The sequence below is a fragment of the Ornithorhynchus anatinus genome, chromosome 4 (assembly GCF_004115215.2).
Source record: "Ornithorhynchus anatinus isolate Pmale09 chromosome 4, mOrnAna1.pri.v4, whole genome shotgun sequence".
In the NCBI taxonomy this organism is placed as follows: domain Eukaryota; kingdom Metazoa; phylum Chordata; class Mammalia; order Monotremata; family Ornithorhynchidae; genus Ornithorhynchus; species Ornithorhynchus anatinus.
The window spans coordinates 91,824,931-91,845,384 of record NC_041731.1 but is presented as its reverse complement, the minus strand read 5'-3'; the positions used below and the strand labels follow the sequence as shown (position 1 = coordinate 91,845,384).

Here is a 20,454-nt window from a genome sequence, read left to right as displayed (position 1 = left end):
ATGCCGGGAGGCGGTCGGCCGATCATATTTACCGAGCGCTTACAGTGTGCAGAGTGCCGTGTTCAGCACTTGGTAGGGTACGCTGTAACGTGTAATGATGATAAGAACTGTGCTGCTTAAATGCAAACTACGGATACACGATAACTAAATAATCATAACCGTCGTATTTGTTAAGCACTTACTACGTGCCAGGCGCCGTATTAAGCGCCGGGGTGGGTACAAGCAAATCGGATGGGATACAATCCCCGTCCCACTTGGGGCTCACCGTCTTAGTTCCCGTTTTACAGGAGAGGTGACTGAGGCCCAGAGAAGTGAAGCGACTCGCCCAAGGCCGCACAGCAGACGAGTGTCAGCGCCGGGATTAGAACCCAGATCCTCTGGCTCCCAGGTGGATAGACACATTTCCTGCCCAGGGTGAACCGGCAGTCGGAGACTCGTCGTTGTGGTGACCAGAGATGTGGGCTGGTGGGCCGTCATGATCGATTATGGGTCGTCTTCAGGTTTGAACAAGGAAGAAGAGGTGATTTCAGGAGACCCTTTTTGTTTCTCCACTTTTTACTCCAATTTCTCCAATTTTACTCTAAAACGTAGGAGTGTATGAGGTGCTTCTCAATCCATCAGTCATATTTGTTGAGAACTTACCATGTGCAGAGCACTTTTCTAAGGACTTGATTATATGCCATTTATTTCTTCAATCATGTTTGCTCTTGCAGCATCATCTAGATCAATTAGTCTTAACTGATAAGCCACGGGGAGTTAAAGATTTCCCGTGAACGCTGCGATATTAGCCTCCCGACGGCTCCGTCTCCCGGCCTTGCGGTAAAATGTTAAAGTTGTTAATTTTCGCTTAAGCATTCGTACCTTCATTTTACCGTTTTGAAAGCTTTTATGCGGGCTCATTTATTTTTTCTTGCTGTTTTGACTTGCCATGAGTTATCCTGTACACAGAGGTCTTGTCCCCTTAGCGCACCACTTCAGATGAATGTGGTCCAACCGCCAAAACGGTCGGAAAGCACAGTCGCTTGGCCTTCCCTTACGGTGTACTGGTAATTCGGTGAGAGTAAAACTGCCTTTTCTACTTGAATCGTCATAATTTGTGACGGTATTTAACCTCAGTCGAACGACCGTTCTTCTTCGAATGCACTTCGTTCAGGTGCACCCATTCTTGTTTCGTGGTTCCCTTGCCTTTCACGGGATTAAACTCTAGAAAGCCAGATTTTACACACAACCCATCCCGCGGTCTTCCTCTTGAATGACCTTCTGTTGATAGGAGAACTAGTCACCTTTTCCCCATCAACTGTAATGATTTGCAGCCTGGGTCCTTTTCTCAGTGGGAATCTCTTCGAATTGGCAGAGTTGCCTTTATGTGGGACTAAGCTTAGAGTAATTATATGCAGCCACTCTGCACTGTAGTGTTGTCATTTGTGATGGTGCTGCTGCATTTCAATGCTGGCATCACAGCGCTCTCTCACTCGGATGTGGCGCCGTACAACGTACTTCGGCTAAAGCACCTTCCCCGTCCCCTCGTCCTCCGTCCTGGCGGCGTTTTGACTGGCCTGTGTTCGGGCAATTACGTTTCGAGTCGGGAGAGACACGGCACTTCCGTTCCTAAATTTACAGCCCGTTTCAGCCCTGTGAGGAGTGGGTTTTCAGGATATAAAGCCGGGGTTAAAAAGTCAGTCGAAAGGCCAGCCTCTCTTACGGCACGGGTTTTGGGAGTGCAGGCGTACGGGAGCCGCGGAGAAACTGGGGAGGACTCGTTAAAGCAGTGATGCAGAGGGACAGGGTTACGGAGGAAAAGGGTGGGAAATGACGGACGACTCCATTTCATTCCCAGTGAAGTAAAAGCTGGACCCTCTACCGTGGAAGCCTCCCTGATCCGGTAAAAATACACGAATTTGGCTCTGCCATTCATCCGTAATCGATCGTTTGCGTCACCTGGGCGAAACTAGAGCTAGCCGTACTTGTTCACGTATCTACAGACTTCGCACGAGAAGAGGGGTTCCCATCTCTGGGGAACCAACTGTGCCATCCAAGGACTCACTGATGAGGGATTAGGCCCCGTTTCAGTTCAGCATTGTATAACAGCAGATCTGTCTAGCACAGATAACTGCTCGTCAGTTAGTCCAAGTTGCCTTTTTGTTGAATAAGTGAGAAATGACACTGTAAATATTTTTAAAACATATTCAGACTTCTATTATCATTGGTACATACTTATATTTGATCATCGTCTTCATTGTGATTTCTTGTGAGATATTTGTACCTGTCTTTGTTGTGATATATTTACTTCAGTAATTGTGATACAGTTACACGCTTTGAGATTTCGGGAACACAGAGAATAGCTTTACCTTAGTCTCTGTGGGGAACTCGACTTAGTTTAACGCTGTTTCGTTTAGCATGGTTTTCATGGAAATCATTCGTTCGTTCATTCAGTAGCATTTATTGAGCGCTCACTATGTGCCAGAGCACTGTACTAAGCGCTTGGAATGCGCGGTTCGCCAACAGACAGAGACAATCCCTGACCAGTGACGGGCTTGAATAATTAAGCGTACTAACCAGAGTATAGCAGTACTGGTGAAATTGCCCTGTTTCCCTTGGGGTTAGTGATATGATACTAATAATTATAATAATTATCATATTTGTTAAGCGCTTACTATGTGCCTTGCACCGTTCTAAGCGTTGTCCCACGTGGGGCTCGCGGTCTTCATCCCCATTTTACAGCTGAGGTAACTGAGGCCCAGAGAAGCGAAGCGACTTGCCCGGAGTCACACGGCTGCCGAGTGGCGGAGATAATGAGAAGAGCAGCCTGTCGCCCCTGCATCCCTTCAGCCACACAGGCCGGTTCACTTGTGCACTCGAAGCAGCGTGGCTCAGTGGCAAGAGCCCGGGCTCGGGAGTCAGAGGTCGCGGGTTCTGATCCCGGCTCCGCCGCTTGTCAGCCGAGTGACTTTGGGCAAATCACTTCACTTCTCTGGACCTCATCGGTCAAAATGGGGGTTGAGACCGGGAGCCACACGTGGGACAACCTGTTCACCTTGGTTCTATGCCAGTGCTCAGAACGGTGCTTGGCACATAGCGCTTAACAAATATGATCATTATTATCATTATTAATATCATTTCACTAACCCCAAGGGAAACTGGGCAGTTTCACTAGTTCTGCTATACTCTGCTTAGAACAGTGCTTGGCACATAAGTAAGCACTTTAGCAAATACATACCATCATCATCATAAAGCGCAGGCAAGACTTCTCCGCACCTCTCCGCCCTCCCGCCCCCCCCGCCCCCCCGATCTTCAGCCACGCATTTGCACTCGGTTCTCTATTAGCGAAACCCGCTCATTTTTTGTACCATCCACATTCACTCCCTAAGCCGCACTCTCTCGGTTCGTACGCCCTCAGACTCGGTGTCCTTTTGACATCAGCCTCATCCCCAGCCTCCTCACTGCCTCACGAATCGCGCACCACAGGTGACGGACCAGGGCCGTCCCAGTCATGGAGACTTTGGTACCGAGAACCTGCGCGGAGGAATTGATTCTCGTGCCGGTGGTTTGCACGGCTCCCGGTTCCTACCTCTTGTGGTCTTACTTGGGCCAAGTGGGTGCGACCAGTGAGTAGGTCAGAGGGAGGACGGCACGGTGCAGAACACGGACAAGAAGTTTGCGTAAAAAAAATCCCGCCCGGAGCCATGGCCAGCGTAGATGCCTCGTTAGGCGTTGAGGTCTATTATCATTATTATTGTGCCTGTGATAATAATAATTTATTATTGGCACTTACTGGGTGTCAAACATCGTTCTAAATCCTGGGTAGATCTGTTAGGTGGGACGTTGACTCACGTGGGTCTCACAGAGAAGCAGCACGTCCTAGTGGGAGCCAGAAGTTCCTGGATTCATTCTGGTCCCGGCTCTGCCACTTGTCTGCCTGGTGCCCTTGGGAAAGTCATCTGATCTCTCTGTGTTCGTGACCTCGTCTGTAAAATGGGGATTAAGACTGCGAGCCCCGTTCGGGGCTTGCACGGTGTCCAGCCTGATGTAACTTGTGCGGCCCCCCCCCCCCCCCCCCAGCTCTTGGAACAGTGCCTGGCGCATAGTAAGCACGTAACAAATACCGCAGTTGTTATCGTTATTAGCAAAGTAGAAGGGGGAACAGGTATCCCCATTTTATAATTGAGGCACAGAGAAGTTGTTACTTGCCCAAGGTCACACAGCAAGCGGATGGCATGGCCGGGATTAGAACCCCGATGCGAGCTCTTTCCATTATGTCAAGCTGCATCTTGTTGTAACTCAACTTTCGAGATTCCTGCTGGGCCTGCCCACCACGTTAGGTGACCTTAGTGGTTCTCTGGCCAGAGATTGAGCTCCATAGCTATCCTGACTCTTTCTCCCTATCTCCATGGTGAGGAGGGCGGTGGTCTGGTGTTTCTAAACATCCCCTAAAACGGCTACTGGTTGATTGTCTAAGAAGAGAGACGGGACTGCAGTCCCATGCCTTCTCTCTTTCATATGTGAGAAGAACAGCAGCTTCATAAACGTCCGTAGAGTAGCCTCGTGGTCAGAGGAAACCAAGCCTCTCTCGCCTCTCTCCGCTGCTCTTTCCTGTCCTCTTCTCTTGGAATTACAGTTTGGCCTAGACAGGGAGAGAAGAGACAAAGCCAAATTGGGTTTTGACAGACAAGTGAATTTTGAACTCTTTTCGTTTGTTTCTCATGCCATGCCTGGGTTAAAGTTGTAAATATTTTCAGCGTCGTAGCATTTTCTTCTTTGATCGAAAAGAACTGTTTGAATAAGTCTAGAGTCGTATCTGTTAGAAATAGGGCCGCTTTAACGGTATTTTTAATTTGAATATTGCTCGAGTCAAATATGTTTTCTCTCTTTTCTTTCCCTTTTTTTTTTTTTTGGTCTTTTTATAGAGAGGATCTGACGAACTTCTTTCAGGCACTGTGCTCAGTAGCCCAAACTCTAACATGAGCAGCATGGTAGTTACTGGTAAGTGATTCCATTTTACTGGCGAGATTTACCACTTTTACAGCTGTTTGCTCTTCTTTATATTGTTCGCGAGAACACGGTTCTACGCTGCTGTCCGGCAATGAATATTGTTGACCCGATGACTAATTTAAGAGCAGCCTCTCTTATGCATTAACCTGCAACTCTCTGCACCTATTGAAATCTTAACAGGATCCCATTTTATTAGGTGTCCTTACCTTGGGTAATTTATTTTAAACGACCGATGGGTTTAATCATAATGGAACTCGGGTTTCGATAGATGCATAGGTCTTTTCAGACGAGAATGATTTAGTAAACGAGCAGTTAATTAGCTTTTTAAAATAAATTTAGCAGTCTCTAAAGATGGGTTTACGCCATAATTGTTTCTTTGGGCCACCTAACGGGAAGCGAAGTCTTCGAAGAACTTCAGTTACTGATGAGTGATTTGTTTTCTCCTAACAGTTATAGAGGTATTTTGCCAAAAATCTTTCTTTAAGGGATACCGAAATGAAATAGGAATATGAAAAAATGATGGTTTGACCGATGTTATCCTGCTCTTAACAGGTCACCAGGGATTCGACGTTATTAAATTATCCGTGTACTTCATATCTGTTACTTTGCAAGTTATTCCTCTGATTTGCCTTTAAGAGTTCGTGACCGGTATACAGTTTTCTCTTTAGTGTTTTTTTTTTTATTGTACTTGTGAAGAGCTTCCTGTATGCCAAGATCTCTACCAAATGCTGGGGTAGATATAACCGAATCTGGTTGGACACGGTCCCTTTTCCGCCTGGAGCTCACGGTCTAAGTAGGAGAGAGTAGGATTAATCACCATTTTACAGATGAGTCGCTGAGACACCAGAAGTTAAGTGACTTGACCAAGGTCACACGGCAGACGAGTGGCAGAGCAGGGATTGGAGCCCAGGTCTTTCCGAGTCCCACTGGGCCACAGCCCTTCCTTATAGATCTGCCCGTCTTCCTTTTACCTTCCTCCTGTCTTCCTAGCATAGTTTCACCGACTCCGTTGAGTTTGTTGTTCTTGGACCACCCACTTCGTATTTAGCGCTGGCTCAGAATCGCTCTCCAAGTCGCTCTCTGTGCGGTTTCTTCCTATCACGTAACATTTAGCGTGTCTGAAACGGAACTTGGCTTCCCCAAGTTAACTTTCACGCTCCTCTGTCCCTTCTAATAATCATTATCGTTTCAGTCTAGGGGGCCAGAAGACTGAAGTTATTTTTGAGGAAAGTCAAAACTAGGAAGTTATAGATCCTTATTTAAATCTGAATTACCTTCTGTTTTTCATTCCTTCTCTTGTAGCTGTGGAACGGTAACATACATTAGTTATGACTCTCTTCTTCCTCCGTTTTCGACTTGGTCCTCTAGTCATTTGAGCTCAGGCCTCTGCCCTCCAGCCGATCCAGAGCAACGCCGGCAGAATCGTCGGCCTCTGCTTTTGCTTTCGTCCCCTGCGGTCCATTCTGTATATTTTCGTCCCGTGTAGTTGCGAGTCTTTTTGATGTCTGCCTCGGGAATTCGTTATTCGGAACTTCTCAGTCACCTCAGTAGTGCTCCACGTCAAGTGGATGCTCAATAAATGCTGCCGCTGCTGTTGCTGATGTGACGATGCCGAGTATTTCTGTAAGCGCTGGGGTTGTATACAAGGAAATAGGGTCGGGCAGAGATCTGGTAGTTCCTGGTAAGCGATTCCATGTTAATGGCAGAGATTAAACCACCGGAGATCCGATTAAGATAGGGCCTCACGATCTTAATGCCCATCTGCAGAAGCAGGTAACCGAAGCCCAGAGAAGCGAAGTTCATTCGTTCAGCCGTACTTATCGAGCGCCTACTACGTGCCGAGCACTGTGCTAAGCGCTTGGATTGTCCCATTCGGGCAATAGAGAGAGACCATCCCTGCCCAACGGCGGGCTCACAGTCTAAACAGAGGAGACAGGCAACAAAACAAAAGAGAACAAAACAAAACAAGCAGTCTGGCATAAATATCATCACGATAAATAGAATCATAGATATATACACATCATTAACAGAATGAATAGAGGAATAATATATAGAAGTGATTTGCCCAAGGTCGCACAGCAGACAAGTGTTGGAGCTGGGATCAGCACCCAGGTCCTTCTGACTCTCAGGTCGGGGCTCTCTCCACTAGACCACGCTGCTGCTTCTCGAACTGATTCCTCACTTTCTCTGTGCTCTGATGGAAGATTTTTTCCCTCCTTTTTCCTCTCTCAGGAGAGATCAGAGGATTCTGTGTAGTTCGGGGGGGTAAAAAAAAGTCTGTTGGTTTAACTTTTTTTAGTTACAATGATATGAAATGGTAGCTTCGTTATTTATCCACACCCGGCACAGATGTGCGAGTTAAATGAACCATGCGTGCCACAAACAACAACAAAAAAATCACAGCTCACATTGTGAGTGCTGAAGCCCGTTTTTAGATACTTGAAATTACTTCCTGATAATGAATAAGGTTCTTTGGAAGAAGTGTTACCTCTTTTCAGACCACTAGGGCAAACATCTGATGGTGGCGTTTCTAGTAATGATAATAATAATGATGGCATTTGTTAAGCGCTTACTATGAGCAGGGCACTGTTCTAAGCGCTGTAGCAGACACGAGGGGATCAGGTTGTCTCACGTGGGGCTCCCAGTCTTAGTGCCCATTTTAAGGCACAGAGAAGTGAAGCGACCTGCCCGGAGTCACACAGATGAGGTGACTGAGGCCCAGAGAAGTGAAGTGACTTGCCCGAAGTCAGCCGGCTGACAAGCGGCGGAGCCGGGATTTGAACCCTTGACCTCTTGACCAGCTTTTCCTAACAATTGCCGAACCACTGAAAGGAACAGAGTGCCTTCCTAGAATTCAACACGCTTCTTTTATTGCTAACGCAGCATATTTAGTTCTGGTCACCGATGTAACCGAAAGAAATAACTTTTAAATTAACCAGATTTAATGAACCCGTCGCTTTTAGTTTGAGACGATCAGTCAGTCAGCTGAGAAGCCGATGAGCAATTTCCAGGTACAAGTTAAATGGCTACAAACGCAATTAGTTTTTACATTTTTTGAGTTTGAGGCTCTCCTTTCGGTCCGGGAGGGCGTGCCCTCTATTATGTTCATGTATGTCTCTTTCCTCAACCAGACCTACCTGGCCAGAGGGTAAAGTTGCCCAAAGGCTGCTCACTGGCAGCCCGCGGAGACGATGGGGGCGTGTGCACTTCCTTCGTGGTAATCGTCGAGGGTCCTTCCGGAAGGACCCGAGCAAGTGTACGATTGGCCGAGTTTGGCATTGCTTCCTCCCATTTCCCTGTCAGTGGGTAAGAGGTTAAAATTTTCTCACCACCTTCCCCCTCCCCAAGTCAGCTCTGCATATTTTACACGTACCCTGGATGGTTTGCGCTTCAGAGGCTAAAACTAACAAATAGAGAGTCAGGGAGGGTGGTGGCGGTGTCCGCCGTGATGGGAAAATCACGGCGGGCAGGGTCCGGTGGGAAGGTGAGGAGTTTGGGATTGAATATGGTAAATCTGAGTCCTTGGCAGGACATCCAAGTAGAGATGTCCCGGAAGCAAGAGGAAATGTGAGACTATAGGGAAGGAGAGAGGTCGGGGCTGAAAAGTTGAAGTGGGGGGAGGCGGTGGGATCTGCAAGGGGGTGGGTGTAGATGGAGAATGAAAGGGGACCCAGAACTGAGCCGTTGAGGGATTCCAACAGTTAGAGGGTCGGGGGCAGAGGAGGAGTTCACGGAAGAGACTGAGGATGAGCGGCCGGAGGCATGGCGGGAGAACCAGGAGAGGAAAGCGTCAGTGCCGCCTGGGTCGGATAACGTTGCCGGGAGAAAGGGGAGGCCTGCAATGCCGGAGGCAGCCGAGAGGTCGAGGGGGGCTAGTTTGGAGAGGAGGCTTGTCGCGTTCTGCAGGGGCGTCGGGGACTTTCCGGAGGCCCGTTTCTTTGAAATGAAGGGGTCGGAAGGCGGATTGGAGGGGATCCAGAAGGGAACTGGAGAAGAGGAAGTGGAGGTAGGAGGTTTAGGCAACTCACTTGAAGAGTCTGAAGAGAGATGGTAGGAGGAAGATGGGGCGGTATCTGGAGGGAACCTGCCTTCGAGGGCCCCTTGTCTTCTGTAGGAGAACTTGGAGAACGGGCTCGCTCTTATTTTGATGCCTGAACTCCATCTAGGTGTGGTGCTCTCATGAGCAGCTCAAAAACCTGGTCTCGAAAAGTAATCACGAACCTTTTGGACCAGTTATAGAAAGAACGGGAGCAGTTTCTTTTTCGGTCTTGATCAGGAAACTGTCGAATTTGCACTGGGACAAGATTGAGTTTAAATGTTTTATCCCTTTGAAGTGGGCTTTAGCTGAGAAAATAGTCAAAGCTCTTTCTCCTACCCTCGTATTTAGCTTGGATCACTGAAGTGACCGAAGGTAATAACATTTAATCGAACCTTTCGTGGTAAACCGGATTCTGAAACATCTGAGGCACGCTCGCCTGAATTAATAAAGCTTCGCATAGAAATGAAAGATGGCTTTCATTATCTTAGAGTGGCTCCGGGAGTTGTAACTTAACGTTGCGTACTTCAGGAACCACACCGTATCGTCACATAAAGTTGCACGTTTTACTTAGTAAGGGGTTCCTATTCAGTTATCCTCTCGTACATTTCTCTGAGAATGTGGAATTGCAACCCGCTGCAAGAGTTGCACGCAGACAGGCGGGGTGAGGCTTCATGAGAAGAGCACAGGGCCTGGGAGTCAGAGGACCTGAATCCCGGCTGTCTGACCTTGGGCAAGTCCCATAACCTCTCTATGCCTCAGTTAGCTCATCTGTAAAATGGGGGTTGAGACCGAGCTCCATGTAGGACAGGGGCTGTGTGCTTAGTACAAAGCCTGGCATTTGGGAAGCACTTAACAAGTACCGCTTAAATACAAGAAAAAAGCAGAAAAATCACTGGGCTGTTTCTTCTTGGTTTTCCCCTCGTCGCTACTACCGCTGCTGTGGTAAACCTGAACAGAACACGGATTTAGAGCAATTATTTGGGCCGAGGAGCCGTTTAACGGTATTAAGCTCTTAGTCACCGCACTTAAGATTTTGTTTCTCCGTTCGCCGTTTATTAGTAATCATCGTATTAACTGAACACTTACCGTGTGCAGGGTACGTAGCATCTCTCTTGGGATGGTGAAAATGGGTCTCCTTTACTACCTTGCTGGCAAGATTACCCCGACTGCCACGATCAAGAAGGCTCTTTGACAAGGAGAAGACATATATTGCAAATCCAGACTCGCTCTGAGTCACCCCCAGCTCCATTCCCTTGCACACCACATTCCTCAGAGCGCCGATTAAACGGCCCCTGGAGTGACCCCCCCCCCCCCCCCCCATTTGATATATATATGAGGACTGTGAGCCTCACGTGGGACGACCTGATGACCCTGTATCTATCCCAGCGCTTAGAACAGTGCTCTGCACGGCGTAAGTGCTTAACATATACCAACATTATTATTAATCAGTAAGCGCTTAATAAATCCCAATTGTGAGGATTTGTTTTTCCTCCCCTTCTCCCAACCCCACCCGCTCACGACCCCTCCTGACAAGCCCGTTGATGAGGAAGATCGGTGGGATTAGGCCGGTCGGACACCCGGAGGGTTTGGCTGTAGAAGATCAACCCTCCGTACTGCTGCTCCAGCCACCGCCGGCCTAATTTTACCAGCGATTTCCTCCTCGTTCCCTTTTTCGTCGTTGTTATTTCCCTCCCTACCCCACAAGCCAGGGTAATTGATGCTGTTTGCTTTCTCCTCTGGCCCTTTTTGCAGGGGAATTGCGGTTCCAGCCCGCAGGCCCTTTTCTCCGGGGCTTCTCGTCCCAGAGTCGACCCGATGCTCCCTTTAGAGGGCGGTTCTGTTCATACCGTGTGGGCACTAGCCCTCGTTAACCTGGTGCGGTTGGAGCTGAAGGGAGTAATAGTTCTGCAAAAAATATTTGCCATTAAGGTGTTTTATGGAGAAATAAAAATATGAGCCAAATTTCAATCTCCAAGTTCGACTCTTTCACATTTGGATCTGATTTTTTGTCTGGATCAAAAAACAGAAATCTCATGAAAGAGGTTTTTGGGGGTTTTTTTAAAACGTCCAAAAGAATTAAATACGCGGGTCCCTGACTGAGAGTACCGTAACAAAAGAGAGACCTGAAAAACGGAATCCTAAAATGTAGATCAAGCTAAGAAACCTGAATAGTGAGCTGTCACGACTTTGGGATCGGGGACTAAGGTGACCTACCAAACTAAAGACTTTCACCCCTCACAAAGAACCTGTATAGCGATACCACCCTCGTACACAATACCACCCTACAGATGCTCCAGAGACTTTCAGTGCCACAGTTCAGGTGGGTCCGGCCTCATCACAGGCGGGGATGGACTCCCGTGGGGTTGACCACATCGAATGATCCACTGAGGATGAGACTCTTTGTAAGCAAAGAGAATGAGGCCAACTGTGAAGAAGGTGTGCCCTCTGTTAGGAAATGGGGCGAAATGAAGGGGTGCAGCCTCGGCTCCAATCTCGGGGGCGGGGTGGGGGGGGGGTTGCGAAGACGTTCTAATCGGTGAAGATTGGTAACGTGTATGGCTGTGATGCCATTTCTGCAGAAGCAAAGAGGGACTAACGCTTAGACGGCTGCGTGGGTGTTTTTCTCAATATATGGAGCCTGGAAGAGATGCCGTAGCATTTCAGACTCTGTAATTAACCATCTTCGAAAAGAAAGCGGGAAGAGTCGACCGCGGAAACCCCTGGCACGCGTCATCGCTCTCCGTTGCCGGTGGGAATCTGGGCCGGGATCCTTCTAGGTAGGCTACCCTCCGAGTGTCTGGCTAGCATAAAGCAGTATATGGCGGATGCGACCGTCGCGATCTGGTAGAAGTGCGAACGTGTCGATGAGCCCAGTAATAATAATAGAAGTGCTTATTATGTGCCACGCGTTGTACTGAGGACTGGGGTAGGCACAAGATAATCAGGTCCCACACGGGGCTCTCACATTTTAAGTCGGAGGAAGAACGGGTGTTGAAATCCACATTTTGCGGAAGAGGGAACTGAGAGAGAAGTCAAGTGACTTGCCCAGAGTCATACAGCAGGCAAGAAGTGGTCAGGTTTAGAACTCCGTTTCTCCGACTCCCAGGCCAACGCTCTTTCCACTAGGCCCCGTTGCTTTCCCAGATGAAACAGATGTCGTCGACCTTCCGGTAACATTCGACACCGGCGGGCCCGGACTCGGGATTCCACCGAACGATCTTGGCTGTAATGAGAAGTTCATCAAAATCCATATTCTAGGAGCGCATCAGCGTCGGAAGCGTCATCGGCGTAACCTGCGGGCCGTATTCAGCGTTAACGATTAAGCCCGAGGTATTAAGGTGTTAACGGCGAGATCCCACCGCCGTTCAGCTTCGTCGGGCAGGACGCGCCGGAAGACAGACTCGGGAGTCAGAGGACCTGGGTTCTAATTCCGATTCCATCACCGGCCTGCTGTGTGACCTCGGAAAAGGCGCTTCATTTCTCCCCGCCTCAGTTTCCTCATCTGCCAAAAATGGAGATTCAGTATCTGTTCTCTTTAGACCGTGCCCCCATCTGGGACGCGGACTGTGTTCGGCCTGACTAGCTCCCATCTATCCGAGCAGTCAGTGCTGTGCCTGGCACGTAGAATCACTTAACGAATGCCATAAAGAGAAGAATAGAGGAGATCGGAATATCCAAGCTGAGCATCTGGTCCAAGTTGAACGAGAGCATCCGGAAACAGAGGGTTTGAAGACGTAACCTTTAAAGATATAATGTAGTATACTAATAAACTGTGATTCGGTAAAGAGCTATCAGGGAACCGCCGTAGGAGACAGATCAGCCTGTCCTGTAACAGACGGGCTCTTCTTCAACAGAGGGTTCCGATGCCGGCTCCGCCACTTGTCTACGGTGCGACCCTGGGTAAGTCATTGCACTTCTGCGCCTCAGTCACCTCATGTGTTAAATGGGGATCAAGACTGTGAGCCCCGTATGGCCCGGGGTCTCTGTCCGACTCGATTTGCTTGGATCCTCCTCGGGGCTTAGTCTTAAAACAGTTCCTGGCCTATAGTGTCCATTTAAAACAAAAAGAAATCAAAAGCTTCTCCTACACCACGAACTGAGCCCGCACTTACATTTGAACTTCATTCAGGCTGGTTCCCACCAATTCCCTAGAATTCTTTCTCCTTTCCTTGCGGGTTGTTCCTGGGCCTGAATTTCTGTGGGCTGTTGTTCTCAAAGAGACAGGTTTGGTAGGCGCTTCTTGGAAATGCCCTAGGCCCTCTGGCAGAGAACTCCTTCCCGAAACCATGTGGACTGGTGGGCCTCCATAGCTCTTTTCAGTCACCCGCAAAACGCACGGGTAAGAGCTCGCTACGTGCAGCTTCGTATCGGAACGTGAAGGATTTACGTCGTCGGCCATTATTGGAGGGTAACGAGATTCAGTCGTGTGATGTTGCAGATAGTCTCTTAACCGGCTCAGAGTGGAAAAGTTATGGTTCTACGGATATCTTCCAAACTGTTCTCAAAAGCACGATTTAAGATGAATCTTTCTTCTACCTAATGTACAGTTGAGAAAATTGAGAAAGGGCAAAATGTTCTCGACCCAGATCCTGTTTTATCAAGTGGCTTTGAAGTCTTCTCCTGGTTTTGTGTTAATTTGGGGTGGTCCCGTTCCTGTGTTCTGTAGGTTTATGTAGCCTCTGAATGGTCACCTCCTTTGAGGGAAGGTGTCCTGTCCACTGCCCCGGGGGATAAGACCGCTGGTTTTTTCCAACCCCTCAACCGGGGGTTTTCTGCGAGGGGCCCGCCCAGGCCCTCATCCCGGAATAAATTTTATTCATACGAATGCCTGCCTCCCCCTCTACACTGCAGCTCATTATGGGCAGGGAGCGTGTCTGCTGATGCTCTTGCATTATACTCCCCCAAGTGCTTAGAACAGTGCTCGGCACCTAGTAAGCCTTCGGGAAATACCGTCGGTTGATTATTATAATTATTATGTATCGTGTATCGTATTATCATCATATACCGTTATATTATTGATTATAATATTATCGATTGCCCCGGGCAGTATCCCCAGAATCGAACACCATCCTAGTTTCCTTTTGGCTATAGCGGTGAGGGTAGCATTTATTTAATTATAATAATAATAATAATAGTATTTAAGTGTTTACTATGGGCCAAGCACTGTTCTAAGCGCCGGGAGCGGGGGTACAAGGTAATCAGGCTGTCCCACATGGGGCTCGCACTCTCGATCCCCATTTTCCAGATGAGGTAACTGAGGCCCGGAGAAGTGAAGGGACTTGCCCAGAGTCACCCAGCTGACAAGTGGCGGAGCCGGGATTAGAACCCATGACCCCTGGCTCCCCAGCCCGGGCTCTTTCCACTGAGCCGCGGTGCGGTTCACTCTACTAGTCGCTCGGGAAGTGCAGAATAAAGAAGCAGCACATTCCCTGTCCACAGAGAGCCGACGCTCTCGTGGGAGAGAGTTTAAGCAAAGGATTTACAACCCAAATGGTCAACTGAGTGTGAGTGTGCGTGCGTTTTTTTAAATATATGCATATATATATATATATATATATGAATATATGTGCACGTATATGCACGTACACACACGAGGTACAGATGGATTAAGAGGTTAATAAAGCAGGAGCTTTCTTCCAGGAAGTCCTGGGCCTGAGATTCCCCCTCGGTATGACACCGAGCCCAGGCCGTGGACATTTTCCAGGGAACGCCGGGCCTCCGCCACCGGAGTTCTCCTCTAAGCGGCAGTGGTCCCGGGCTGTGTTGGTCTTGGGCCCCAGGAGGGTTCTTTCAGGCGTCGCCGGCCTACGCCGAAGCGAGCCCTCTCCCCGGTGCCTCTAAGGCTCAGCCACGCGAGCCAGGCCCGGGACGTCGCTGAACTGTCCGCGGGAGCAGCCGGGACCCGCGCTCTGCGTCGAGTATCGCCGTCTCACCGGGCCCACCCACGGCTGGGCAAGGGTTTTGACAGGCCGGCCACTTCCCAGACTCGTCTCGGCCTGTCGGAGCTGTTCATTGAGTGCCGACTTTGTGCGGGTCAGAGTGCTAAGCGGTTGGGAGGGTACAGATGGTAATCACCAAAATTAGGCTCCTTCCCCTAGCCCCGTCTCCTCCTCTTCCTCTCTCTCTCCCCTCTCTCCTTTGCATTCACCGAGCACTCACTCTGTGCGGAACGCCGTCCTCGGGGCTTGGGAGGGTGCCGAACCCCGAGACCCACTTTGCCACCCCCTGGAAAGGGGCCGCCCTCGACGAGCCCTTCCTTTTCCTGACTCCCGTCGAAGCCGATGACCTCTCGTACTCTCCCCTCCCAAGGCCGGTGAGCGGACCGTCCCGTGCCATCGAGAGCCGGCTCGGACCTGCCCTCCCGGTCAGGAGCCGGTACTCGTCGGGCATCGGGCTTTGCGACGAAACCTACCGGTCGGTAGTAAATTTCTTCGTGCCTTTCAAGTTGCGGGATCGGTTTTCCGGAGAAACGGACCTGTCGCGTGTTTGCAGAAACGAGCGGTGCGTTGATGACTGCGTTCTGGAGTTGTTTTCCATCCCTTCAGTACCTTTCGTCTCTTTTGCCTCGAAAATCTGTTTGCATTTATGAAAAAGATTCCATACGTTTGAATTTATATATATTTGTATGCGTTTCTGTTTTTCTTGAATTTCACTGACGTTTCATACGTACGAAATTTCAAAAATGTCTTTTCAGCCAATGGTAACGACAATAAGAAATTCAAAGGCGAAGATAAAATGGATGGAGCCCCTTCCCGTGTACTGCACATCCGGAAATTACCCGGCGAAGTGACGGAAACTGAAGTGATTGCTTTAGGCTTACCTTTTGGTAAGGTAACCAATATCCTTATGTTGAAAGGAAAAAATCAGGTACGTCTCTCTCAGAACTCAAACTTTAAATGACGAGCTTTGATCGGGTAGAGACGGCTTCCGGTCTACACCCGGAAGGTCGAGATCCCCGGCCCGGTCAGGGTTCTCTAGATAAGCTATCCCGGCGGAAGCCGCGATCGAAAGCCCGTTCTGCCGGACTCCGGATTCTTGCTGTCTGTACGCTGATCGCCCAGAATCTCTCGGGGGGGTAGGGGGAGCGGAGGGGGTGGGGAGGAAAGGCAGACGAGCGAATCGAAACGAAGAATTCTCGACGAAGTTGCCCACGTCCGTCCGGATCGAGTTTACGGCTCGTTGCGCCGTCTGCGGGAGCGGACTCGGACTTGGTTTTCTGATATCTGAGGTGCGGGAGGAAGGGAGACTAGGAGAACGGTGACTCTTTTATCCTTTCAAAGATACAGAGGGATGATGATCCTTATAGGCTGCCGGGCCCGGGGCAGTCGATTCTTTTAGTTCAAAGGACCTATACGTGGAACAGAGGTAGGGTACTTGAGTAACAGGAAAAAAAAAACCAGCTCTTCCGATCCCCCTTCCCCGGTGCAAGAGAGTTAAACGTGATGCAAGTTTACGTTCATTCTTTCCTGTTAACTCCCTCCTGAAGTCACCCACTGGTCTTGAATATTAAATTTCCTTAATTACTTCTGTACTAGATTATGAAGCCCTGCCAATTTTAATCACTTTGCAGACAAAGGACAAATATGAACATATGCATATTTCAGGAAGGCTACACATTGGCATTCTGGAGATGGATTAAGAATTGTTCAGAAGCTATATAATCAAAATTTTATTACACATACATTATTAGGTATCAATTCCACGCCTGTGCATTCACGCTCACCCACACGCTTGCGTAGCCGTCGCTGAACGTATGCACGGAGTTGAAGTTCTGACAGGCGTTAGCTTTATACACGATTCACGTCCTCGCCGGAAAACGACCTAGGAACGATTCCCAGTTTCTCAGTACGTTTCCACGCGCGAGCCGTACAGATCGATTCCGTACAGACTGTTTTTCAAACTCAGGTAGTGAGGGAGCCCCCGGGGTCGTGAACGACAGGTGAGCGTCGGTTCTGCGATTTTAGAACCCGGAACCGGTCCGGAGGAGCTGATTACAGCGAGAGTGGTTTCTCCTGTGCCATTCCCATTCCCTCCTCCTCCTCGTCACCCAAACTCCCCACGGGGCCCAGAGGAGGACGAGCTGGTGGGCGGGCGGGGGCGCGGCACCCCGCCAAGTCCACTCTGAAGAGCGCTCTGCACGCGGGGCCCGCTCGATAATTTCGGCCGACCGACGGTATTTGCCCAGCGCCTGCTGCGTGCAGGGCACTGTGCCGAGCGGTTGGGAGGAGGCCCACGGAGTTGGCGGACACGTTCCTCGCCCACGGCGAGCCGTTTCCCGAAGGGACCGCAGCACGGGGCCCGTGTCGGGTCGAAGCACTGCCACCCGGCAGGCGGTCGGCTTGTTAACGGTTGCGACCCTCCTCCAAGGGGCCTTCCCAGACTGAGCTTCCCCTTTTCCCTCTGCTCCCTCTGCTCCCTCTCTGCTCCCCCTTCACCTCCCCTCGGCTAAGCCCCCTTTCCCCCCTTTCCCTCCGCCCCTCCCCCTCTCCCTTCCCCTCCCCTCAACCCTGTGCTCATTTGTATAGATTTCTGTTACACTGTCTATTCTGTTAAAGAGGCGTCCATCCCCTTGATTCCGTTTATCGTGATTAAGTTGTCTTGTTTTTGTCCGTCTCCCCCGATCAGACTGTGAGCCCGTCAGCGGGCAGGGATCGTCTCTATCTGTTGCCGGATTTACATTCCAAGCGCTTAGCGCAGTGCTCTGCGCCTAGTAAGTGCTCGGTAAATGCTATTGAATGAGTGAATGAATGACCTTCGCCACCCGCCTTGTCCAGCTGGCTTTTTTTTGGATTCCTGATGGCTCTAGGTGGTTCTCTGGTCAATCGCCTGCCCCGCCCCGCCGATGGACTAGCCCCAGGGCGGTGACCTCTCCTCTCCGTCTGCCCCACAGCGGGGTTGCTCGCCTGCGGAGAAATTCATTCAGTCATTCATTCATTCAATAGTATTTATTGAGCGCTTACTATGTGCAGAGCACCGCGCTAAGCGCTCGGAATGAACAAGTCGGCAACAGATTAGAGACGGTCCCTGCCGTCTGACGGGCTCACGGTCTGGTCGGGGGAGACGGACAGACGGCAACGATGGCAACGGATAGAGCCGAGGGGAAGAACATCTCGTAAGAACAGTGGCAACTAATTCAGTCGTGTTTATTGAGCGCTTACAGCGTGCAGAGCACCGTACTAAGCGCTTGGAGTGTACGGCGACGGAGACGATCCCTGCCCGGCGAGGGGCTCGCAGTCTAAAGAGAAGTCTAGGAATGGCGTGCCAAACCCTTTGCCGTCAGTTTGACCGTGTCTTCACTTGCGTCGGCAGGCATTTTTGGAGCTGGCCACCGAAGAAGCCGCTATCACTATGGTCAATTACTATTCCGCCGTGACACCTCACCTCCGTAACCAACCCGTCTATATCCAGTACTCGAATCACAAAGAACTCAAGACGGATAACACGTTAAACCAGGTGCGTATGACAGATCGAACGTTCTTCATTCTTCATTCATTCGGCCGTATTTATGGAGCGCTCACTACGTGCGGAGCACCGTACCGAGCGCCTGGAATGGACGGTTGGGCAACAGATAGAGACGATCCCTGCCCGACGACGGGCTCGCAGTCCAGACGGGGGAGACGGACAACAGGACGAAACGAAGCGCGTAGTCTGGCGTCAGTATCGTCAAGATAAATAGAATCGTAGATGTGTGCACGTCGTTAACGAAATGAATGGAGGAATAGATGCTGTATTCAAATGAGCACAAGTGGTGTGAAAATATGGTCTTGTAATGCTACAGAGGGTTGTTGTGAATGATCGTTTTTCTACTCTTTTGCAGCTTTATTAATGTACATAGTGTCTGTGTTCTTTGAAGTTTCCATGGTACTTTACTAATGATCGGAGTTCCTCTTTTTTATTCCCTTTTGTGTATTGCTCTGTTCTACCTAGCGCGTTTGACCTTTCAGTTTTATAGAGGGGATGGTTATCCAAGAATGGCTCTTTCCTTTTTTCAGCCCGGTCCTAGTCCCCGAACTTAGAAAGGGAAAACGCTCTTTAGCTGAGTGTCTTCTTGATGATGTAGTGGCGTGCGGCAGTTTAAAACACACATTGGACACCGTGGTGTACGTATCAGTCGGCCGTTCCTATTCAGTGAGCGCTCACTCTGCGCAGAGCACGGTACCGAGCGCTCTGGAAAGTAATGGCTGTACTCGTCATAACAGTGGTGGGATTTGGTGAGCGCTTACTCGGTGCCCCGCCCTGGTCTGAGCGCTGGGCTGGATGCGGGCGGATCGGGATTCGTTCAGTCGTATTTATTGAGCGCTTGGGAAGGGACAGTTCAACGATAAACGGGGACCATCCCTGCCCACGGTGAGCTCTCGGTCGAGAGGGGGAGGAGACGGACTAAATGAAGTGGTGTACGATTACGCTTGTACTCTCCCAAGCGCTTAGTACGGTGCTCTGCACACAGGAAGCGCTCAATAAATACAGCTGACCGGAAGAAGACTGACGGACACATCCCGGTCCCACCTGAGGCTCTCGGTCTTAATCCCTGTTTGGCCGATGGGATGATCGAGGTCCAGTGACGTGACCTGTCCAAGGTCACGCAGCAGGCAGACGGCGGAGCCGGGATTAGGACCCAGGTCCTTCTGACTCCCGGGCCCGGGCTCTATCCGCTAGACCACGCCACTTCTCTAAAAACACAGTACCGCAAGTACACGATCGTGCGGTGTTTACAGCACAGAATTATGTGTGTTGCATTTCTTTTTCCATCCTATGTATCGTATATGCTGTCGTAAGAAATATGTGGGTGATGAATATCGTAGAGTTTTTATACAATACAGAATAGTCTATGTAATATGTATATAGTAAAGTTATACAAATAAGTACAAAAATAATAACGTTGGTATCTGTTAAGCGCTCACCGTGTGCGGAGCACTGTTCCGAGCGCTGGGGTAGATACAGGGTCGTCGGCTTGTCCCACGTGAGGCTCACGGTCTTCATCACCATTTGACAGATGAGGGAACTGAGGCACAGAGAAGTTCAGTGACTTGCCCACGGTCACACAGCTGACGAGTGGCAGAGCCGGGACTCGAACCCATGACCTCCGACTCCCGAGCCCGGGCTCTCTCCACCGAGCCGTAGAATTGTAGATCCCGGCGGCCCGGAAGCTCAGAGTCCGCCGAGGGAGACAGACGTTGAGATAAAGGAGGGATGAGGGAAACGGTAGAATCTAAGGAGTCGCCGTGGACTCTCGAGGAGACGTACGGAAGGATGCGCCGTGGGGCCGGCGCGAGTACCCAGCCGAGCGCCCCGTCGGCCCGGAAGGGAGTGCCCGTGGGGGAAATGAGGGATTATTCCGGGAAGGCCTCTCGGGGGAGGTGGGGCTCTAGGGGGGCTCCGAAGCCGGGGAAGAGAATACCGGCGGACACCGAGGGTCAGGAAGTTCC

General features: G+C 50.1%; 1 protein-coding gene across 4 annotated transcripts in view; it reads left to right on the top strand.

Annotated features, from left to right (window-relative positions):
* Window positions 1-20,454, top strand: part of PTBP2 (polypyrimidine tract binding protein 2) — a 96,342-nt gene that overhangs the window by 25,578 nt on the left and 50,310 nt on the right. For all 4 annotated transcript variants that reach the window (XM_029063640.2, XM_029063638.2, XM_029063637.2 and 1 more), the window contains exons 3-5: window positions 4,905-4,980; window positions 15,723-15,895; window positions 18,338-18,481. In XM_029063640.2, the coding sequence (XP_028919473.1) occupies window positions 4,905-4,980; window positions 15,723-15,895; window positions 18,338-18,481 (393 nt within the window). The remainder of the gene's footprint in view (window positions 1-4,904; window positions 4,981-15,722; window positions 15,896-18,337; window positions 18,482-20,454) is intronic.